Here is a 25441-nt window from a genome sequence, read left to right as displayed (position 1 = left end):
TTTTCTGTATTGTGTGTTTGTACAGCATGTTTATATGACCATAAGAAAAAGAGAAAACTTCATGTATTGAATGTGCAGATGAAATTCAGACACTGACTGTAGTGACTAAATGAGATCTGATGTATTTTTCAGTCATATGTTAGTGTGTTCTGCACACGCATCACTTTCACTGTTAAACACGGCCATTCTATACATTAAAAGAAACGTTTTCAGTTTAGTATGTACTATATGTCAGTCTAACCCTTTACTGTACTACATATGATGGTAACGTTATTTAGAGAGCTGAATGTTAATGAGAGATCTGCCTCTTCCTGTGTTAAGGTTTGGTCATCAAATGCATTCTTCACACTCAGCATTTCTGCTTTTGAGATGGTCACTTCAACATCTCACAACTCTACTCCTCTAAGTACATTCTGATTTTTCATAAACCACTTTTTAAAACCATTCAAATACACTAGTGGTCTGTTCTTAAACATAATTTTACTGAAATGTATGACTAGCATAGGTGAGTGATTTCCCTTTGTGATAATCATACTGTTACATATTGAGTGGGAATGGGAGATGAGGGTTGTGTTTACTGCATCACAACTGAACTTGACTTGTACTGTGTTTAACAGCTGGGCATATGTGACACCACACAACAAGAACATGACAACACAGCTTAGCAACATAGCAACTGGAAACACAACACAAAATACCAAGTCAGAATGAAAGAATGTACAGTATATTTACATTATGATTATTCAAATAAATACCAGTTAATTAAAATGTGTCACTCCATTTGTTATACAAAAAAATAAATCAATGTCAGGGTATTTCAGGGGATTAATAAGCCAAAATACAGCATGTGACTGTGTATTTCTCTCATTGTCCATTAAGTGTTAACAGTAGTGTTCATCATGCTCATTCAGGAAGTTCTTTAAACATCTCATTTTATGGCATCAGTTTCTCTATATTATTTCTTTCAGGAATATGGTGAAAAGTGTTGCTTGTTCAAGTTATTAGACGTCAATTTTTCAGGCATAAAAAACTGGGATTGGGAAAGCTCTGTGTTGCCATAAAACATCATTTTCATACCTGATGTTCTTTGTACAGACTGGGTGCTACAATGTGCCTGAAAGCAACAGCAATCATATATGTGATATTGTTATGGTCTGTTCCAGGTATGATCTCTTTAATGTTTCAGTTTTGTGTTGATTTGTGACATGTAAAGTCATGCAAAAATCCTCTTCCTCAGTATGTCTTATCATTATCATCTTAGCATGGATTTAAAACAGCTGAAAGCTTCTCTAGAAACCACAAACACCATAACTATGCTGCAGAGTAATGCATTAGAGTGCTGTAAGAGCAACACAGCTTTTCATAGTAATATGTGAATTATTGTGTGTCTCTAAAGCAGACCAATGTAACAGTTGACCTAGGAATCAAACCTGGGGCTCTGGGATGGAAGCCCAGAGCCCTACCCCTGTGCCACCAAGTGGTAGACCCAAAATCAGAGAGCAAGGCAAAATTTATTCAGTGAGATGGTTCCTTTTAATAGGTAAATCTGGGCAGAGGTATCCAAGGGGGTCAGGCAAAAGTCAGAAAACAAATCCAGGCAGAAGTCAAAACCAGTGAGCAAAGATATCCAATGTCAAATCCAGGGAAAACGGCAGGCAGAATCCTGGTCAAACAAAACTGGTCAAACAAATACTCAGTGCTTACAAGAAGGCTTGATCTGGAATTGCACACAGGGTAACAACTGAAGACTGAGCAAAGAACTGAACAGAAAAGAAGACTTAAATAGACAGACAGAAAAAGACACAGGTGCAAACAATACAACAATAACGAACTAAACAGGAACCAAAACTAAGACTGAGGACCCCACATGGAAAAAAAAGAACTACAATCCCAAAAACAGGACAACCAAAATGTATCAGATGTGATTTCTCTATGAAATTTTAAAAGAGAGTAGGCTATACTACAGAGTTTTTAAAATGTTTAAATTATTCTAAGATTAAATTCCCCTTCTTTTTAGAATTTGGCCGGTGAACTCACTCCTTTTCAAAATATAATCCATTTACAGTATTCATCTTTTAGTGTTGTATTGTCAGTTAACATAAGTCCTGAAGAGTTATGCTTCACTGGGGTAGTGTGTAATGTTTGTTATGTGGATCTTACAGATGTTGTGAATCAGAATGACTGGAGTGTAATTTACACCAGGCAGAGTATCTGTGCCTTAAAGGACTCATCAGTGGACATATCCTGCTCTTACACACATCCCAGTCATCACTAAGACTTTCTGGCTTAGGCACAGGGAAACTGTTGACCTGAGTCAGAAACTGGAATATCAGTGTGAAATATGTGTGAATTATGACAGTAAAAAGAATCATCACACACTGACAATAACACATCTAAAAGAGAGTAACCCTGGAGAATACTGTTTCAGATTTATCACTAAAAGAGGAGAGAAATATTATGGCAAACCCCCAGTCTCTCTGAGAGTCACAGATAATAAATAATATATGCATTTCAGAGACTTATTTACTGAAACAATTTCACTGAGATTGGTTCTGGGGAATTGACTCTGGACATCTGTATGTGACTCAGACCTGCAGGTGACAGTGAGTCCTGACACAGTGAGAGAGGGACAGAGAGTAACACTGACCTGTAACACCACCTGCACTCTGAGTAACAACCCTACATACATCTGGTATAAGAGGAATGGAGCTGAAACCTCACTGAAGAGATCAGGACAGAATTACAGCATCACTAACATCAGCTCTGAGGACAGTGGACAGTACTACTGTAGAGCTGAGAACAGGATTGGAAACAGCATCTCTACTGAAATACACCTGAATGTAACATGTGAGTAAATCAGTATATTTATTTATAAACAGAGTGTGTATGATGTAACTTAGAGACACAGAGCACATTCAAACTAATAAATTCAATTCAATTTAAATTCAGATTCAATTTAAACAAGATCTAAAGTCAGCATGTACTGTACTATGCATCATATCAAGTATCCTTTTTAGACTCCCCAAAGAACATGAGAGTGTCAGTCAGTCAGTCCCCCTGGTGAAATAGTGGAGGACAGTTCAGTGACTCTGACCTGCAGTAGTGATGCCAACCCACCAGTTCACAATTACACCGGGTATAAGATCAGAGATGACAAAACCACTCAGGTCAGCAAAGAGAACATCCTAATCCTCACTTTGACACATGAGACCAGTGGACATTACTACTGTGAGGCACAGAATCTGATTGGAGTGCAGAACTTGACTTTGTTTTCAGTTCTAATGCCAGGTAAGTTTTGGTTGAGAAAAGTTTGGGTGATAAATTGATGATAAGTTTAATTTCGGTTTGTTATGAAATTACTTGTAGTTTTTATCAAGCACTGATAATGATGATTTTATATGTGTTATATTTCAAGTGATATTTCATTTAATATTTAATTTTTTGCTAATCTCTCTCTCTCTGTGATCAGGGAAACTAAGAACTGTTCTGTTTGTTGCCATTGGAGTCCCAGTTGTTGTGGTTGTTACAGCAGTTGTCACTGGAGGAGGTGAACATTTCATTTCATGTTCCCACTTATATTCCCTTTCTGTCTACCTACCTTTCTCTCAGACATCTGCACATTGAGAACAACATTTTAAGACATAAGAACTGCTTAACTGGGGGGTATTCCAGAAAGCAGGTTTAGAGAAAATTCTGAGTTAGTAAATGCAGAACAAGTGGTAAACCTTCTAATAGAGGAGACCTATGGTTTTGTTTTTCTAGGAGACTGAAGCCATAGGGCTCTTCTATTAGGAAGTTTACCACTCACTCTGTCCACAACATGAAAAACACCAAATCACCTAAATACACAGGAAGTCCAAAGAATCGTAGACAGGTGAGCAGGTCATTAAAAGACTGATGGGGTTTTAGCAAGTGTACCAGAAATTTTTACATCTCTCTCTCTCTCTCTCTCTTAGGCTGACTCTGATCCAGTGTATGATGATGTCTCAGCTGTGGCCATGACCTCCGACCCCACACAGAGAGTGAACACTGATGATCAAGATGATGTTCACTATGCCAGTGTTCAGTTCAGTTGCTCTAAGAGAGAGGAAGTGTCTCTGTACTCCACAACTCAACATCAGCAGCCTGACAAACAGGAAGAGGATGTACAGTATGCTACTGTGAACTTCAGCAGAGCCAGTGCTGCCACCCAGTGAGTAAATCATATCATTGCAATAATATGAACTACTCTTGTGTGATATTGTATGTTGTCATTCTTGGTCTGCATTTATCACTAAATCAAACTTAATCAGCTTAGAATCTTTTTCGTGATTTTTACTAATGTACATTATGTCCCCCAGTCATTGAATCATAATGTTATTAAATGTTGAGTTGCTGCAGTCAATAAAAAAAGAAGTGATCTATATTAATGATCACGTTTTGAAATGCAACTACCAGGTGAAATTTAATTCATTTTTTTACCTTTAGACCTGTGGTAGCAGGGTCACCTGAGGATCCATCTGTGATCTACAGTCAGGGGGTTAAATGTATTCATGATGCATACCAGCTCCGTTTTTAGGACTTTGCTCTGTCTTACAGAAGTTTTTACCTTTCGGGTTTATAAAGAGGTCACTGCAACCTAAAGGTAATTTATATGTGCTACATCAATACGATCAGCCACGTTTGCTTTGTTTGACAACACTTATGTGTTACTCTTTTCCTGTGATGCTAATTACTAGGTTTTGATACATCAATCGGCATAGCTTCGTCAACTCGGGATGGTGAAGAATGTATTCAAATCTTTAGTTGACTGTGCGGGCACGCCTGGTGCTATAGCCACGCGTTGGGGTGGATCGGTCACGTATCAACCAATGCTTGTGTTTTTACAGACCTACAGAATTATCACTGTGCAGTCTGTACCTGTTTTTGTTTATAGTTTCTCCTCCTCCTCCCCCTCCTCAGCAGACATAATCCTACTTTGTACCAGAACATGTTCAACACTGGTAAGATTGGCAGGGAGACTTCAACATTATTCACTATTGAATAACAATGCTCGAAAAGAACTGCTTTCAAGTTAAAGCGAGACAGGAGTCGGAAGCCAAACGGCGGAGCCTTTGCTCATCTTCAAATAGCGCTTGTGTTTTATGTCTCTTGGAATAAAATGAGTAATCTCTTGTGGCAGTATTCTATGCACATCAAAGGTCAATTAGATTAAGTTTTTTGATAAGTGTATTCAACAAGTTGGATGAAGATTAGATGTTGCATCTGGGTTATATTTATCAAGAATGGGGTTAAGGACAGCATTTAAATCACCACCCATCACTAGGGAACAGTCTGTTAGTTCTAATGCCGTATTGCCAATATAGGTAAAAAGTCTTTGTCTAGGTCATTCGGACAGTATATGGATATGAACGCTACTTAATGACTGAGTATATTGCCGTTAATGAAGGCAAGCTTTCCATTTTCATCGTTCCCTGTGTGTCTGATGTTTAAAGGAAATTTCCTATTGACTTGGTTGTGTTCAGGGCACAGGAAGAAGTGATCAGTCTGAGATGTTTGTTTTGAAATCGGGCCACGTTGCATTGTTTTATGTGCGTTTCTTGAATTAAACGCCATGCAGGTACTCTAGAACACGGGTTTAGACCATTCAGTGATAAAATATTCAGCGATTGCATCAGTGTTTTGTATAGGTAAGATCAGTCTTAAGAGCGCACCGGCACAGACGCGCGCTCAAATACCGGCGACACCGACCCCGACTTGCGCCGGCACATTATGACGTCACAGAGCACCTGGAACCTGCAACAACTTCTTCAAACCGCGCCACCTCACACACTGCATTGCACCCGATTTAAACAGGATACCTTTTTTTCTTCTTTGACCACTGTCTCGATAAAACCACAATGTAATTCATCTCGCTCCTTTGCTCTATCCTCCGCTCTCTCGACGCAAACAACCCCATCAAACGCCTCCAACGAGGCTAAACATCACATAACACTTCATATGGCAGCATAAACGAATACAGCAATATGCAATGCAGTAAAACAGGTCTTCTTCCAAACCAAGAAATTACTTCAGTGCTACAGATATACTTCATTGTCGTCAGACAGACACAGAGAGAGAGAGAGACAGAGTGAGAGAAAGAGTGAGAGAAGGAGGGAGAGAGAGAGAGTGAGAGGGAGGGAGAACGAAAAAAGGACGAAATGAAAATCACCCGGATTGACAGCGGAGAGCCGAGGAAAGACAAACAAGAGATAGAGAGAAAGAGAGACAAGGGGAAAAAACAGAAAGCTTATAGCACCTGGTATTCCCAGGCGGTCTCCCATCCAAGTACTAACCAGGCCCGACCCTGCTTCGCCTCCGAGATCGGACGAGATCGGGCGTGCTCAAGGTGGTATGGCCGTAAGCGAACGCTGCGGCGGTACAAGCGCCATTTGAAGATGAACAAAGGCTCCGCCGTTTGGCTTCCGACTCCTGCCTCGCTTTAAGAGCGCACCGGCACTGATGCGCGCCCAAATACCGGCGACACCGACCCCGACTTGCGCCAGCACATTATGACGTCACAGAGCACCTGGAACCTGCAACAACTTCTTCAAACTGCGCCGCCTCACACGCTGCACTAGACCCGCTTTAGAGGACGATGCTGTGAGTCCGCAGAAGCACCTCATGTAATCAAAGGCATTTCATCTCCTGTTGATGTGAATGTTTCTGAACCTTCTGAGAGTGTATCTGAAGCTGTGACGCTTTCACCTGTCCATGCACCACCCCAGACTTTCATATTTCTTATACTGTTTCTTAGGAGATTATAAAAAATCATTCAACTGAAAATAATACTTTTAAATCACGTTGTTGTCAGTATGTGGCTGCAATGTGTAGTTACTTTTCCTGGGGCATAATGATTTTTTAATTAGTGACTCAAATTTGAAGTGGCATTCTCAGTCCAGCAATGGAGAAAAATGGGGTCTTGCTTTGAGGAGTAGGAGGATGAGTGAGGAATGAGAGAGAGAGAGAGAGAGAGAGAGAGAGAGAAAGAAATTTAAAAATCCAATACATGTTATTCTAAATAACAGTAACAAAAAGCATTACACCCTTAGCCCCCTCTCACTGCTAAGATACATTGTGCCACGTTTTCTCCCAGTGGAGGGGGTCAACATGCCAACACACCAACATGCCAAGATGTCCTAACACAGTTCACAAAGCTGCATTTGATTTCTTATTCATTCTTGAGCAGAAATGTATATAATTAGCTGAGATATTTAGGCTGCTACTTTATATTTTAATATAAACACACACTGATCAAACAGTGTATCCAGCACATTTTATTTCCAATATGATAACGACATGCAAATGATGGTGAAGTTATTTAAAGAGCTGCATGTTAAAAAGGAAGGTGTGTCTACCTGTGTTTCACACTCAACAGTTCAACATCTACTAGCTCGACTCATCAGACAGTAAGTACTTCTGTTTTTTAATATTTAAAATTATTCAAACACACGTTTGAATAATGTAGTGTTCATACTAACAATATATTAATCAAATAGACAACCATCATAAATAAATGAAGCTCTTTTTTAGGATAATTGTTCTGTTGTATACTGACTGTGAACAGGAGGTGAAGTAACAGTTTTCTGCGACACAACTGAACTTAACAAGAGACTGATCCTGTATCTGATAGTTTGCTTCACAAAAATGACGGCACAGTTTGGAACAAAGCAACTGGTAACATCACACAGAAGTCTAGTCAAAAGAACACACAACAAACTGATATGATAGCGATTCAAATGAAAAGTCGGTGAAAATTTGTTATTCTACCTGAGTGTCTACAGTGTATTTTAAGTTGACTCACTACTACTAAATAAAATGAAATGGTAAACACACTATTTATGTGAGCTCAGAACCCATACAGGATGTTTTGTACTAAACAGAATATCTGTATTAATCCATCCAGACCTCATTATTCTTGACCTTGTGAATATATTGGTAATGTACTCTAATACAAAAATGACTTGAGAAGAAAAAAAAATAGGACACATGGCAAGCCAGTCATTATGCATGGCTGAGAACAGTTCAATGTTTGGAGAAATCTCCCCAGAATAAGAGGAAGTCTCCTGCTTCATTGAGCTGCATGATAAGTAGGGTGAAATGGTTCCCGTAGTGGAGACTGTGCTGCATTGCACTTCCTTTTGCCTTAAAGAACCCTGGACAGCATCCACATGGAAAGACAGCTGCAGTCCAGGGAAATCTGGAGAATAATTATGACATTTCTAGACTGAGTCTACTGCACCTCCTTCGTAGCAGAGTTGAATGAAGACAAATCTAATGAGAGATTCTTATCATTTATTCAAATATGTCAACCTGCAATCCACTACCTCATGCAACAGGGTCTGCTCAGAGTTTGTCTCACATTCAGAGGGTTTCTGATACCAAGTTGTTGTTTTGTTTATTCAATCTTAGCTTTGTTTTGCAAGACTTAACAGAATGCCCTCACTAACACGCAGTGCCTATGAGGTCCAGTAGATGGTGCCCTCACATTTAGACAAATGAGACTGAATTCCTTCGTGGCTATAGCGTTTGAAAAGTGAAGCAACTTACTGTTTCCTCTTATTATGAAACAACTGCTCCTCTGTCTCACTGAAACTGTAGTGTGAATACATACACAAAGACTTTTTACAAAAGAGGATTATCCACTTTCTCCTCATCTCCTCTTTAATAAAGCAGAACAGTTTAGAGATATTTTGTCATCTGAGAGAGTGAAAATGCATTTTAATGAGTCATTTAGCAATCGCACTGTACGTGCTGAGTTAAAAGAAAAAAGGGGGAAACAGGTCTGTTATGCATCAGCACACTGTACTCAGACAACATTCAGACTGAATATGAAAATTTCCATCTCCCAGTTAGTAACTGACAGCTGAAGTCTCCAGTCCATATGGTGAGTATATATGGAGTTACACTTCACTGATGTACATTATTGTATTGCTGTTCAGTGACTTTGTTATATTCAGTTTTTATGATCCTTATCATTTGTTGTCTGTTACTTCATGATCAAGTAATATTAGTTATAATATACATATATATAACTTCAGGCTAATAAGGCCGCATTCAGGAGAGCACCAGTCATATTTGTAGCTGTAACTTTCTTCTGTCTGAGAGGTAATTGTCTTCATATTTATTTCTCTTCTCTACTTTATGTTTAGAGGTGTCTCTTATTTATGTGTAATTATTAATGTATTAACAGAGCATATATGATAAAATAGTAGCTATTATACTAGGTGATTGTTCAGTGCAGCTCTGCTGTTGCACTCACAGGATTTTCACTTTCCATTCACACATAGTTTATCAACAGTCACAATCACAAACAATCACACTATCAGTGAACACCCTCTAATGGTGTCAACACAGTAAAATGTGGATGTCTCACTTTGGCCTCGTGTTTAATTAAGTCCTCGCTGTGTGTGACTGTGTTCCAGGTGTTGTGGGTTAGAGTGTGACTCTCTCTCAGAAAAACATCTGTGCTCTTAAAGGGACAGACGTGTACATTCCCTGCACTTACACAGTGAATGGTTACCCAGTCCAAAGTAAAGAGTGGTACAGGACTCAAATCTCTGGAGGGTGGGATAGAGATCTGAGAACAGACCCCGAGTACAAGACACGTGTGGAGTATGATGACTGGAACTGTGGGCTGAGAATCAGATCACTGAGACTGAGTGACTCTGGAGTGTATAACTTTAGATTTAAAACGTGGAATAGTGACTGGATATCTGATCCATCTGGGGTTATGCTGTCTGTGACAGGTAATTCACACCTATTTTCCTCCATGTAAAATATAAATAGTTTATATATATAAACTTTCAGATGTCCAAAGAGGGCAAATTGTTGGAACACGAATGGCAAGCGCTTCAGTAACAAAAACTGATGAGTTGTTTAACGTATCAAGAGGAACTGTTTCTAAAGTCATTATGACATACCAGAAACTAAGGAAAACTACTTCTGGGAAGCGTAATTCTGGACGGAAGCCAAAACTCTGTGAACGTGACTGTAGAGCACTAAAACACATTGTGTCAAAAAATCACAGAACCACAGGTACTAAAGTGACTGCAGAGCTAAACCAACATGTTGCTAACCCAGTATCAACCAAAACAGTTCATCCAGGCTGGCACTTAGTGACTAAAACTCTGTGGTTTACTAAATGGCAGTACTGGGTAGAGCCCACAGACCTGAGTCTGGATGAAGACTATGAGGGTCGTGTGGAGTTCAGAGGAGACAAAAAGAGTGACTGCACTCTGAGAATAAGAGATCTGAGCGAGAGTGATGCACAAAATTATAAATTCAGATTTTTGACCAACCAGGAGGGAGGAAAATATTCAGGTGCAAGTGGAGTCAGTCTGTCCATAACAGGTAATTCTGTACAAATATTCTGTGCAACTGTAATACACGTGCACACACACGCACGTACCCATGCACACACATACTCTCTCACACACACACATGCACCCATGCACACACACACACACACATACACACACACATTGCCACAGTATATAGATATAGAAATAGATATAGATATTAGTGTGAAAAGCATTTGGAGATATTCTTTGCTAAACTTCATTCAGATTTAAAGGTGGACATCACTTCTTGGGAATATTCAAAAGCACTGACCTGTAAAACATCTTGCACTCTGAGTAACAATCCCACATTCTTCTGGTACAAGAACGGACAGCCTTACAGAACTTATGGAAACACCAGGACCACTGACCTGTCTAACACTGCGGATGCTGGCAGCTACTCCTGTGCAGTTAAAGGATTTGAGGGCTTACGTTCTCCTGCAGTTTGTAAGCTTAAATTTCATTTGCTGGAGGTTATTAAAATTGATGAAAAATTGAATGAATTTCAGTTACATTTAAAATCATGCAGGCTTGTCCATTTTATCTAAAAATTCATGTTGGTCACACATTTCATAAGTAAAAATGATACAGGACGAGTTACAGATAAGATACATACATATAAGATATAGACACATACAGATAACTTTTAAAACAATTGCAAGTGTCAGTCAGTCCCTTGGGTGAAATAGTGGAGGGCAGTTCAGTGACTCTGACCTGCAGTAGTGATACCTACCCACCAGTTCACACATACACCTGGTATAAGAAGAATGTTCTTTATCAGGACTGTAAGACAGATAGATGCGTTATTAGTGTCAGGGTTCCTGCATGAACTATTTCCCCTGTTGTGCCCCTGCTGGCCATGTTGGAGTTAGCTGTCATTTGTTTTTGGTTTTGTCATGTGCTTTTGTTTATTTTGGTTTTCCATGTGCCCTGGCCCCGCCCCTCACTTGTCATTGTGCTCACCTGTGTCTCGTTGAAGTTGTAATTAGTCTGTCTATTTAAACCCTGCCTGTTCTACCCTTTGTTTGTCAGTTCGTACCGCTTTCCACAGTGTGTCGTGCCAGCCTTTTGTTATCCTGATTGTCTTCTGTTCTTGACCTCTGCCTGTTTTTTGACTTTGTTTGCCTGTTGGATTTTGCCTCTTCTGCCTGCCTGCCTTGCCCTGCACCTGGTTTTGAATCTTTCGCCTGTCTCTGGAATTTGCCTTTGCCTTCTGTTTTTGGATTGTTCACTTGCCTCTGACTGCTCTATGGTATGACCCCTGCTTGTTTTTTGGATTCCGATTTCGGTCAAGTGTATTGAAAGACTTTTGCCTGGCAAAATAAACATCTCATTAATTTCAGTGAGTCTGCAATTGAGTCCCCTGTTTTCCCTGACAATTAGTAGAACGGTTGATTTTTATATGTTTTATTCTTTAGATTCAGTCTCTTTACATTTTGCACTTTCTTCCACAAAAAGCCATGAGTTACAGAAGAGGTCTTACTAAGTAAAGTTTTTGAAAGATGCAATCTGTCCTTTGTTTATTTGTGTTGCAATATATTTTTCTTTTGTTTGAACAACAGGAAGAGGAAGTCCAGAGGGAAAGAATACAGGAAGTCCAGAGGGTCACAGACAGGTGAACAGGCTGGAGAACAGTTCAGGAACCTTTTGAAGTGCACGACATCTGGAAAAATTCACCTCTCTCTCTCTCTCTCTCTCTCTCTCTCTCTCTCTCTCTCTCTCTCTCTCTCTCTCTCTCTCTCTCTCCAGAAAGTCCATCCTAACCCTGCCGATGACACATACACAGCTCTTGATCTCAGGACCAGATCCTCTGAGTACGACACTCTGGCTGTGAGTCTCTATTTATATCTCTCAGTTTCAGTGATGAATCAGAGATTTAATTTAATATCCGTCCTGGATTCATTCAGTGTTTTTCCTGTACTATTTCTAACTGTTGTTTGTGTTTGTGCTACAGTGAATGATGTTCATAGTTTAAGGTGGAGAGATTTGTTTTGTCACATAGTGCTGTAGGCAATTTCTGACATCATGAAAAGTTCCTGATGGTTTTCAGAGTAGAGACACAAAGAAATAGATTTGGGGGGGGGGGGGGGGGGGGGGGGGGGGCGGTCAGTGAAGTCCAATCACCAGTAGGGGGAGTGCTGAACCTTGAACTCCAAAGAGTTCCAAGTTTTAGAGAACTAGCTCTTCATTTCGTGGGTATTCTAAAACCTGAAATTTTCTCCTAAAATAAGAAACAAACATTTTCCAATAAAACAGCAAGCTGAGGAATGTTTTACTGAGATACATTGATTCTGATAACCAATCAACTAATCAGACATGGTCGTTCAGTTTATGAGTTCTCACAAATGTTGCTTTGAGGAAACAGTGAAAATAAGTCATAGTTCGCACACAGTAAGTGATTATTGTAAAGCTTGAAAAGGTCAGTGTTTTTGGTGATGAATCCTGACTTTCTGGGTTATTGATCCTCACTGGAATTACTGTGAGGGGCTGCAGTTAGTCCTGAGTGTCTGTAATAACTGGAGCGCTGTATGTGTGTGTGATCTTTTAAAACCATGGTTTGTAATGTCTACAGTTAACAATCACTTTGTACATGATACCCTCAGGTCTGAATGCTATAAAAGATGTTCTTTCTGCAGCAGCATATATAACTATATGCTGTTATATAAAAGAAAGTACATGATGTCTGAGCGTTTCTTGTGAATTCATTACGTTGCTGTTAAAAGATGCTGTGCTACTTTAAAGCAGACAACTTGCTGTTTTTCCAGTGTAAAATCCTGCCACTAATGTATTTGGTTGGCTTGTCTTCAGCTCTTTTTTTTTATTTCAAAGCTTATTTGTCAATAAGAGGATTACTAAAACATTCATGTGATGAAATAAGAAAATATGTTTCTAATACGTTCACTTTCACTCTGTTTTTATAATAACTCATTCAGCGGGTTCCAGATGATGTGAGGCCTCACGAGGCTTGTCTTGAGGTCAAGAAGAAGACATGTCATAGTTACTGCATGTGTAGTGTTACTGTCTGTGGGCCTGCTTGTTGTGTTACTTTCTTGAGTTTTATCCTCACGACAACAATACAGAGAGACTACAGTTGGTCCTGAGTGTTTACAGTAACTCATGTTCTGTATATTTGTACAAAACTCTTTAAAAGCACACTGTTCACAGTCCTGACTATAGTTAACATTCATACTGGACTTGACAGAATTCATATGTCTGAACATGACAAAAAGGGAAGTTCACTTTGTAGCAGCATCTACCACTGACTTCATATCTCCACCTTCATTCATTTTCTATCTTGTCTTAAAATGTACAAAATCAAACAAATCACATTGTTTGGTATGTGAATATAATTTACCTGATGTTTGGAAGAAAGTCTCAGCTTGAGAAGAGAGCCTCATGTACACCATGTCAGGAAGGCCTGACGGTGTACATGAGAAACCATCCTTGAGGATGGAGTTCAGTTTTCACCAGCCAGACCAAAGGATGAAGAGATTACAGATGGGTCCCAAAATGATTCTGACTCCATCTCACTTGTGCTCCAGTCTGATACATAAAACTCTCTGTAGAGATGGTTACAATACACATACATGACTCTCCTGTGAGACCACGGCCCGGCCAGGGTTTCATTGAGTAAACAATCTGACTCATTCAGGTTCCAACAGTCTGTGCTGTGGAACAAAGATGATTCTCCCATCATCACTGATATGAGATATTTTAATACCTGTACTGAATATAACATGGTTCTATCATTTCTTTTTGTTCACTGTTAGAATGCAGACGCATTTGGAGGGTGTGGAACGCAGTGGGCCTGTAATGACTGGCACTGAACCTCATTTCAGGTCAAAAAGAAAAAAAAAGTGAGTGTATTTCAGGGGTGTACAGTCATCAGTAGAGGGAGTGTTTCACTGTGTACAGTACATCATAGCCTGTGTTTAATGTTGGGAACTTCCTGTTTTTCTGATGAGAAAACTCTTCACACTAATTTATCTCTGACCTACCAGATGGCTGATTTGCCTTCTCTTCCTTTTTTCTACTTCAAAATCATTTTTGTAAATGATAAAGTAATGTACTAGTTGAGGTCACTTTACTAAATAAGTCAAAGTCACTTGATATGTGATGTTGCAGTCTGTGATCATGCTTGTTATTTTTGTTGAGTTTTATCCTCAGCGGAATGATACAGAGAGACTGCAGTTGGTCCTGAGTGTTTACACTAACTCCATCTTTACAGTGAGGTTCTGTATGTTTGTGCAATGCTTGAAAAAACCACACGGTTCACAGTCCTGACTATAATTAACACTCATACTGGTCAAAATTCACATGTCTGACGCCAAAAAAGGAAGTTCACTTTGTATCAGCATCTTCCACTGACTTCATATATCCACCTTCATTCATTCACCACTATTTCTTAAAACTTAAAAATAAACAGATACAGCACATTAGCATCACCTCATTCCCTCACTAACATTTCTTAAAGCTTATGAATACACATACAACGCATGGAGTTGTCACATTTTAGTGTGTATGTAATTTCTCGGTATTGTGTCTGTGTGCAAAGGATCATAGAAAAAAACGAAAACTTCATGTATTGAATGTACAGATGAAATTCAGACTGGCTGTAGTGACTAAATGAGTTCTGATATATATTCAGTAATATGTTAATGTGATCTGCACGAGTATCACTTCTACTGTCAAACAGGGCCATTCTATACATTAAAAACAACTTTTTTCATGTACTATATGTCAGTGAAAGCCTTTACTGTAATACATATGATGGGGACATTTTTTAGAGAACTGAATATTCATGAGAGATCTACCTCTTCTTGTGTTAGGGTTTGGTCATTAAGTGCATTCTTCACTTTCTCTCTCTCTCTCTCTCTCTCTCACACACACACACACACACACACACTTGCTCTCTCACATGCACACACACACACATGCAATGCTGTCAACAAAGAGCTCTATCTCTCTCTCTCTCTCTCTCTCTCTCTCTGTGTGGCTGTCTGCCTGTCTGTCTCTCTCTCTCTGTCTCTCTCACTGTCTGTCTGTTTATCTGCCTGCCTGCCTGTCTGTCTTTCTCTCAGTCTGTCTGTTTGTCTCTGTCTGTCTCTTTCTCTCTCACTCACACACCCATGTAATGCTGTCAACATAGAGTTCAGTCCCTCTCTCACATTAGTGTTAATGACACAGTACTAATCATGCTCATTCAATAACTTCGTTAAACATCTTGGTTTATGACATCAGTGTATGAGTAATGTATTATTCCTTTCAGTAATATGGTGAAAAATATTGCATGTTAATGTTATTAGATATTCATTTTTCAGGCATAAAAAAATCCCCTCATCTGGAGAACACTGGGCATGTTCTGTGTTGTTTTAAAATCTCATTTTCATACCTGATGTTCTTTGTACAGACTGGGTGCTACAATGTACCTGAAAGATACAGCAATAATATATGTGATATCGCTGTGGTCTGTTCCAGGTATAATCTCTTTAATGTTTCAGTTTTGTGATGATTTTCATAGTAATATGTGAAGCATTGTGTGACTTTAAAGCAGACCAAAATGTATCAGGTTCTCTCTTCAATTTTAAAAGTGAATAGGCCATACTACAGACATGTTTGAATTAATTTAATGTTTAATGTTTGAATTAATTTAAGATTAAATTCCCCTACTGTTCAGGCTTTGTGCCTTTGAACTCACACCACATCAACATATAATCCATTTACAGTATTCATCTTTTAGTTTTGTATTGTCAGTTAACATAAGTCCTGAAGAGCTTTGCTTCACTGGGGTAGTGTGTAATGTTTCATATGTGGATCTTACAGATGTTGTGAGTCAGAATGGCTGGAGTGTAACTTACACCAGTCAGAGTATCTGTGCCTTAAAGGACTCATCAGTGGACATATCCTGCTCTTACACACATCCCAGTCATCACACAGTCACTAAGACTTTCTGGTTCAATAAACGGTTGGAAATTGAAGAGCCTGTTGACCTGATTCAGAAACTGGAATATCAGGGACGTGTGAAATATGACAGTAAAAAGAATCATCACACACTGACAATAACAAATCTAAAGGAGAGTGACTCTGGAGAATATTATTTCAGATTTCTGTCTAAACAAGGAGACAAATATCATGGCAAACCCCCAGTCTCTCTGAGAGTCACAGGTAATAAATGAGATATTCATTTCAGAGTATTTACTGAAACGATTTCACTAGGATTGGTCCTGGGGAATTGACTCTGGACATCTGTATGTGACTCAGACCTGCAGGTGACAGTGAGTCCTGACACAGTGAGAGAGGGACAGAGAGTAACATTGACCTGTTACACCACCTGTACGCTGAGTAACAACCCTTCATACATCTGGTACAAGAACAGACAGCATGTAACTAATAAACACACCAACATCCTTTTTCTGGACTCAGTCAGCAGTGCGGATGCAGGCAGATACTCCTGTGCCATAAGAAACCATGAGAATCTCCCTTCACCTGTAAAGACTCTCAGTGTCAGATGTGAGTGTCTGAGTGAGAATTCATTTCAGTCACTGATGTTTTATAGCACAGATGTGTTTACACACATATAATTCATAGAGTGAACAGAAAAGTAAATGATCAGTTGTTCTTTCATTCATTATACACCGTAAGAAACATTTTGTGCGAACACTGATAGGTCTTGTGACAGACAGGAGGAGATGAAGGTGTGACATCTTGTATGATTTTCAAAGCTGTGATCACTCTCTCCTCTTGTACAGATGCTCCAAAGAACATGAGAGTGTCAGTCAGTCCCTCTGGTGAAATAGTGGAGGGCAGTTCAGTGACCCTGACCTGCAGCAGTGATGCCAACCCACCAGTTCACACATACACCTGGTATAAGATCAGAGATGACCAAACCTCTCAAGCTGGCAGTGAGAAAAACCTAAACTTGACTTTGACACATGAGACCAGTGGACATTACTACTGTGAGGCACAGAATCAGATTGGAGTTCAGAAGTCGACTGTGATTTTAGTTGAACTGCCAGGTAAGGCTTGATTGAAGCAGGTGAATTTGTTGAGGTAAACTGATGAAGAGGTTTGATTTCAGTTTGTTATGAAATGACTTTATGTTTTAATCACACACTGATAATCATGTTTCTATGACCAAATTAGATTTCAATGATGATTCATTTAATATTTAATTTTTTGTAATTCTCCCTCTCTGTGATCAGGGAAACTCAGAACTGTTCTGTTTGCTGTCATTGGAGTTTCAGTTGCTGTGGTTGTCACTGTGGTTATCACTGGTCTTCTATGGGGGAGGTGAAGTTTTATTATGCTTTACTCTTTAGAATCACTCTCTGAATTTACATTGTTGCACTTTCTTCCACAAAAAGCCATGAACAAGACAACATTTTATTTGAACAACAGGAAGAGGAAGTCCAGCTCCAGAGAGAACACAGGAAGTCCAGAGAGTCACAGACAGGTGAACAGGCTGGAGAGCAGTTCAGGAACTTTTTTCCAAGTGCACCACTTCTGGAAAAAAAATCACATTTCTCTCTCTCTCTCTCTCTCTCTCTCTCTCTCTCTCTCTCTCTCTTTCTCTCTTTCTCTCTCCAGAGAGTCCATCCTAAACCTGCTGATGACACATACACAGCTCTTGATCTCAGGACCAGTTCCTCTGAGTACGACACTCTGGCTGTGAGTCTCTATTTATATCTCTCAGTTTCAGTGATGAACAAGAGATTTTATTCAACATCTGTCCTGGATTCATTCAGTGTTTTTCCTGTACTATTGTAAACTGTTTTTTGTGTTTGTGTTTATGTTTGTGTTTTCTTTAAGAGTGTGAAGAACTCATCCAGTGAAATGTACACAGCTCTTCAGAGAACTGCTCAGGACTCAGAGTATGAGACCTTACAGAGGAGAGAGTCGCCATAGAAACACACTGAACTGAACCAGACCAGGATGAAAAGAGACACATTCTAAAATCTCTACACTTCACTCTATGAAATCTGTAGGAGAGAGTTTTATGTAGAAAAGGTTTGATGTGTAATCAGTTGGTAGTGTTTGGTTGAATGCAACTGAGTGAATTGACTGCATTTATATTTGATGTTATATAAATGTATCAACACCATGAGGATCTTTGGTCACTATGTTGATACAGAACATGAATGTGACATGTTTTAGTCATGAGGAGTGTTTAATATGCAGTGTTTAAATATGTTCTTTGAAAATGAGTAAGGCATTAGAAACCAACAGTCAGTTTCCTTTACATTTGTCATGTCAGGTTTTTGTAACATTGAAACTGAGAAACCTATTTTTGCCTTTAGAAAATGCTTTGATGTGTTTTGTCAGAGATGTGTATGGTTTTGTTTCCCAATCTTGCCCCCAGGGACCCACAGCTCTGCACTTTCTCACTTCGTCCCACAGTTCACTCAGTGAATGAAGAGCTTGGTCATTAACTGATGAGTGGGGTCAGGTGTGTTAGAGCAGAGAGAGACATCAAATAGACAGAGCTGTGGATGCCCAGGAACAGGACTGGGGAACACTAGTGTACAGTGTCTGTTAAGAGCTGTGTCTCTTTGTGTGTCTCTGCTTTTGTTATTGATGGTTTTGTAGTTCATAATGCTTCTGTAATGTATATTTTTCACATGATGTATCTTCTCAAGCAGTGAAGTACTTGGTTTGCAGAGCCATTGGTGAATGTGAGCTTTCAAAACACTGTTCTGAATATAAAATGTTGTATGTAAATTCAGTAACTAGAATAAATATGTGTTCAGTACAACGACAACACATGGTCCTCTGTAAGTACTCTGCTGGCCTTAAGAAATCACAGAAATCATACTGGAGTTTTTTAAAGCAAAGAAAACAAAGCAAAACAAAACAATGCAAACAAATATAGAAAACAGATTACTAATGGGAGGTAATTCTCACCGGAGTGCAGATTTCAGCCGTAGTACCTTTTGAAACTAAAGTTATGAAACAGTCCTATTTGAGGAATTTGTATTTGTACAACAGTATTGAATACTTGATTCTGATTGGTCAGTGAATGGTCTAATTAATGCACAATGACTGCTGATTAATGATCACCATTCCACGTTATCACAATACACTAGTTTGTTTGTTTGTTTGTTTTTGTACTTCATAAGTTTTCATTCCTCTATAAGACCATATTACTAATGCGTTCATAACTCCATCTTTACAGTGACATTCTATATGTTTGTACAGCACTTTATATCCACACTGCTCACAGTCCTGACTATAGTTATCTCTCATACTGGGCTTCATAAGAATTCAGAAGTCAACAGTAGGTTCACAATAGGCTCCACTAAGAACTGTACAGTCCAATAAGCTCCTTTAACGTCTCTGTTCACTGCAATAATGATGGTATGTTGAGATGTTGTTAGTATCTTTAGTGGTGAATAACTACAAACTGCAGATTTTTGTTTTTCAAATCCCTGATTTGAACTTCTCTTACTGATGCTGAGGTGAAAAAAAAATTGTGGTTCACAATACGTTTATTTTTCTCCAGGGGTATATCCCATAGGTTATATAAATAATTCACCCCCCCCCCCCCCCCCCAACTGCTGTTTTTACCTCCTGGGGGGTCCAAGTCTTAATTTGGAGTCAGACTACCCAGACTACCTTAATTCAAACCCTGCCCTTTTTTTTAATTTGGTCTGAATTTGTTTTTGTTGTTGTAGGTCTGCATTCATCACTGGATTAAATGGAATTATCTAAGAATTGTTGACACTTAGTGACACTTAGATCTCTGATCTATAATCAGATCAACAAACCCAAATCCTGAATATGATCAACCGATCAGAACTCATTATCACCTCAGGTGGTTCATGGTAACGCAGGCAGTAAGAACTTTGAGCTTGTTGCTGCAAATTCTTTCTTTTTTTTTATCCGATTTAAAGATTTAAGATGGGCTCTTATTTCTGTAATGACAACTATCTCTTCTCTAACATGCTTAAATAATCGAGCTAATTTAGTTTTAAGATGTCGAGTCTTTTGCTGGATTTAAATCCCAACACTGCCAAACTTTAGAGCTTGACATCCTGCTATAAACTGTGCTTCCTACAGCTGTAGCTCCACAAATGTCTCAGATGCTGAACTGAGCCATGTTCATTCACCACACAGCACATGGCCCAGGTATGTCACATACACTCCAGACAAGAGAAGAGGTTTTCTACCAGACCACCATTAACCAAGTCCTCAGGGCCTACCCATAGTCTGCCCAGAAGTGGCTGTGACAAGAAGCTCAAAGGTGCCAGTGAGGACTTGTCAGAGAAGTGGGGACCCCAGAGGAGATGAACTAGTCAAGAAAATAAACACTATGAATGACTTTCAACTCAATAATTTCACAACATCTTACACTATTTTTGGTGCAGAGGCACAAAGAAGTAGACGGGGAAAAATAATCAAACCACCAGTAGGGGGAGTGCTGAACCTCTAAACATCATAGAGTTCCACGTTTTAGACAACTACCTCGTTTTTTCTGTGGTTATTGTTTGACTGCAAATTTTTCTTCTAAAATAAAATAAATAAATAAACAAACAAACATTATCCTCATAAATGTTGCTTTGAGGAAGCAGTGAAAATAAGTCATAGTGATGACTTAAGTAAGTGATTATTGTAAAGCTTGGAAAGGTCAGTGTTTTTGGTGATGAATCCTGACTCATTGGGTTATTGATCCTCACTGGACTTACTGTGAGGGGCTGCAGTTAGTCCTGAGTGTCTGTAATAACTGGAGCGCTGTATGTGTGTGTGATCTTTTAAAACCATGGTTTGTTGTAATGACTATAGTTATCCCTCACTTTGTACATGATGATACCCTCAGGTCTGAATGCTGTCAAAATATGTTCTTTCTGCTGCAGCATATAAAACTATATGCTGTTATATAAAAGAAAGTATGTGTTTTCTGAGAATTTCTTGTGAATTATATAATTGTTAAAAGATGCTGTGCTACTTTAAAGCAGACAACTTCCTGTTTTTCTAAAGCTAATCTGTTTGGTTGGCCTGTCTTCAGTTCCTTTATTTTCACTTCAAAAGTTGTTTTTGTCAGTGAGAATATTACTAAAACATTTGTGTGATGAAATAAGAAGGTACATTTCTAATGCATTCATTTACATTCTGTTTTTATAATAGCTCATACATGGGGTTTATGATGATAGGAGGGCTCACAAAGCTTATTTCGAAGTCAAGAGGAAAATATGTCATAGTTACTGCATATGTAATTTAACTGTCCATGGGCCTGCTTGTTATGGTTAAAATGTTTACTGTTTAAAGTAACTCATGTTCTGTATGTTTGTGCAACACTTTAAAAGCACACTGTTCACAGTCCTGACTATAGTTAACACTCATACTGAACTTTACAGAATTCATATGTCTGAACACAAAAAAAGGGAAGTTCACTTTGTATCAGCATCTACCACTGACTTCATATCTCCACCTTCATTCATTTTCTATCTTGTCTTAAAATGTACAAAATCAAACAAATCACATTGTTTGGTATGTGAATATAATTTACCTGATGTTTGGAAGAGAGCTTCCAATTTGAGAAGAAAGCCTCACATACAGCATCTCAGGAAGGCCTGATGGTGTACATGAGAAACCATCCTTGAGGATGGAGTTCAGCTTTTACTGGCCAGACCAGAGGACGAAGAGATTACAGATGGGTCCCAAAATGATTCTGATGGAGAAGACTCCATCTCACTTGTGCTCCAGTCTGATACATAAAACTCTGTAGAGATGGTTACAATACAGACACATGATCCTACTGTGCATAACAAGACCATAAGTGGAAGAGACACCCAGACACATGGCCAGGGTCTCATTGAGTGAATACTCTGACTCATTCAGGCTCCAACAGTCTGTGGAACAAAGAGTGACAGACACAGTAAGAGGGAAAGGGGGCGGCCATTCTCCTATCATCATCACTGATATGAGATATTTTACCACCTGTACTGAATACAACATGGTTCTTTCATTTCTTTTTGTTCACTGTTAGAATGCAGACGCATTTGGAGGGTGTAGAACACCTCGGGCCAGTAATGACCAGCACTGAACCTCATTTCAGGTCAAAAAGAAAAAAAAGTGAGTATATTTCAGGGGTGTACAGTCATCAGTAGAGGGAGTGCTTCACTGTGTACAGTACATCATAGCCTGTGTTTAATGTTGGGAACTTCCTGTTTTTCTGATGAGAAAACTTCACACTAATTTATCTCTGACCTACAAGATGGCTGATTTGCCCTCTCTTCCTTTTTTCTACTTCAACATCATTTTTGTAAATGACAAAGTAATGTACTAGATGAGGTCACTTTACTAAATAAGTCAAAGTCACTTGATATGTCATGTTGCAGTCCGTGATCATGCTTGTTATTTTGCTGAGTTTTATCCTCAGTGGAATGATCCAGACAGACTGCAGTTGGGCCTGAGTGTTTACAGTAACTCATGTCATGTATGTTTGTGCAATGCTTGAAAAAAACCACACGGTTCACAGTCCTGACTATAATTAACACTCATACTGGTCAAAATTCACATGTCTGACGCCAAAAAAGGAAGTTCACTTTGTATCAGCATCTTCCACTGACTTCATAAATCCACCTTCATTCATTCACCACTATTTCTCAAAATTTAAAAAAACAAAAACAGCACATTAGCATCACCTCATTCCCTCACTAACGTTTCGTAAAACTTATGAATGTACATACAGCATATAAGGATGTCATATTGTAGTGTGTATGTAATTTCTCGGTATTGTGTGTCTGTGTACATAAGATCATAGAAAAAAACTAAAATTTCATGTATTGAATGTACAGATGAAATTCAGACTGGCTGTAGTGGCTAAATGAGTTCTGATGTATATTCAGTAATATGTTAATGTGATCTGCACGAGTATCACTTCTACTGTCAAACAGGGCCATTCTATACATTAAATTTTTTTTTTTTCATGTACTATATGTCAGTGTAAGCCTTTAGTGTAATACATATGATATATATGATATGATGGTGACATTATTTAGAGAACTGAATATTCATGAGAGATCTTCCTCTTCCTGTATTAGAGTTTGGTCATTAAGTGCATTCTTCACACTCAACAGTTCTGCTTTTGTCATTTCAACATCTCACAACTCTACTCCTCCAAGTAAGTACATTATGATTTTTCATATTTAGAACCATTCAAATACACTAGTGTTCTGTTCTTAATAAGCATAGTTTCATTGAAATGTATGAGTAGTGTAGATGAATGATTTCTCTTTGTGATAATTATACTGTTATATATTGAGTGAGAATGAGAGATGAGGGTCATGTTTACTGCATCACAACTGAACTTGAGAAGAGACTTGTACTGTGTTTAACAGCTGTGCATGTCTGACACCACATAACAAGAACATGACAATGTAACATAGCAACTGGAAAAAAACCTGAAAATACGAAGTCAGAATGAACGAATATGTATTTAAATAATGATTATTCAAATAAGCATTAGTTAATTAAAATGTTTAACTCCATTTGTTATAAAAATCAGTGTCTTGTCAGAGTATTTCATGTGATTCACAAGCCAAATGCAAAAGATAAGTGACAGGCTTTTATTTCTGTGTCACCTGCATAAATGTATATTATAAACTGAATTAAATGCTAAAATAGGGTTTTCAGGGTTTAGGGTTTTAGGCTTTTCTGTAAAAAGAGTTTACATTTTAAAACATGCAATGATGTCAGTCTCTCTCTGTCTCACTCACTGTTTGTCTGTCTCTCCCTTTCTATCTATTATGTCTTTCTCTCATTGTCCATTAACTGTCAAAATGAGATATGAAATAATGTAGTGAGTCAGTCGTACTTTACACATGGATATGAGATCATGAAAAAGATTAATAAAAGCAAAGGAAAAGTGACTAGATTTTTTCTTCTGAGTCACGGGCATAAATGTATCTTGTGAAATGAATTAAATGCTAAAAAATTTTTTTTAGGGTTTTAAGTGCAAGAAATTCGCATTTACAACATGCAGTGCTGTCTATCTCTCTATGTCATTCACTTCTTCTATGTCACTCTCACTCTCTCTCTCTCTCTCTCTCTCTCTCTCTCTCTCTCTCTATCTCTGTACACACACACACACACACACACACACACACACACACATGCAATGCTGTCAACAAAGAGCTCTATCTCTATCTCTCTATCACTGTCTCTCTCACCCCCCCCTCTCTCTCTGGCTGTCTGTCTGTCTGTCTCTCTCTCTCTGTCTCTCTCACTGTCTGTCTGTTTATCTGCCTGTCTGTCTCTCTCTCTCAGTCTTTCAAACACACGTTCTCTAACTACAACAGTTCAATCTCTCTCTGTCTCTCTGTTTGTCTCTGTCTGTCTCTTTCTCTCTCACTAACACACCCATGTAATGCTGTCAACATAGAGTTCAGTCCCCCTCTGTCATTTGTGTTCATGACACAGTGTTAATCATGCTCATTCAATAACTTCTTTAAACATCTTGGTTTATGACATCAGTGCATGAGTAATGTATTTTTTCTTTCAGTAATATGGTGAAAAATATTGCATGTTAATGTTATTACATGTTAAATTTTCAGGCATAAAAACATCCCCTCAGCTGGAGAACACTGGGCATGTTATGTGTTGTTATAAAATCTCATTTTCATACCTGATGTTCTTTGTACAGACTGGGTGCTACAATGTATCTGAAAGCGACAGCATTAATATATGTGATATTGCTGTGGTCTGTTCCAGGTATAATCTCTTTAATGTTTCAGTTTTGTGATGATTTTCATAGTAATATGTGAAGTATTGTGTGACTTTAAAGCAGACCAAAATATATCAGGTTCTCTCTTCAATTTTAAAAGTGAATAGGCCATACTACAGACATGTTTGAATTAATTTAATGTTTAATGTTTGAATTAATTTAAGATTAAATTCCCCTGCTGTCCAGAATTTGCGCCTTTGAACTCACTCCATTTCAAAATATAATCCATTTACAGTATTCATCTTTTAGTTTTGTATTGTCAGTTAACATAAGTCCTGAAGAGTTATGCTTCACTGGGGTAGTGTGTAATGTTTGTTATGTGAATCTTACAGATGTTGTGAGTCAGAAAGGCTGGGGTGTA

General features: G+C 38.6%; 1 protein-coding gene and 1 non-coding gene across 2 annotated transcripts in view; one reads left to right on the top strand and one right to left on the bottom strand.

Annotated features, from left to right (window-relative positions):
- Positions 1-18263, top strand: part of LOC115819332 (B-cell receptor CD22-like) — a 32220-nt gene extending 13957 nt beyond the window's left edge. Inside the window, 12 exon segments of the mRNA XM_030782896.1 lie at positions 3018-3058; positions 3060-3167; positions 3957-4192; positions 4942-4982; positions 9498-9691; positions 10170-10352; positions 11026-11143; positions 16620-16868; positions 17108-17374; positions 17561-17648; positions 17757-17811; positions 18168-18263. Of these exon segments, the coding sequence (XP_030638756.1) occupies positions 3018-3058; positions 3060-3167; positions 3957-4192; positions 4942-4982; positions 9498-9691; positions 10170-10352; positions 11026-11143; positions 16620-16868; positions 17108-17374; positions 17561-17648; positions 17757-17811; positions 18168-18263 (1676 nt within the window).
- LOC115819876 (5S ribosomal RNA) lies at positions 6266-6384 on the bottom strand. The gene has a single exon (XR_004025550.1). It is a non-coding gene; the product is annotated as a 5S ribosomal RNA (ribosomal RNA).
- Positions 18264-25441: the final 7178 nt, after the last annotated feature.

This window comes from Chanos chanos, chromosome 8 (assembly GCF_902362185.1).
Source record: "Chanos chanos chromosome 8, fChaCha1.1, whole genome shotgun sequence".
Lineage (NCBI taxonomy): Eukaryota > Metazoa > Chordata > Actinopteri > Gonorynchiformes > Chanidae > Chanos > Chanos chanos.
This window is presented reverse-complemented; position numbering and strand designations above follow the sequence as displayed.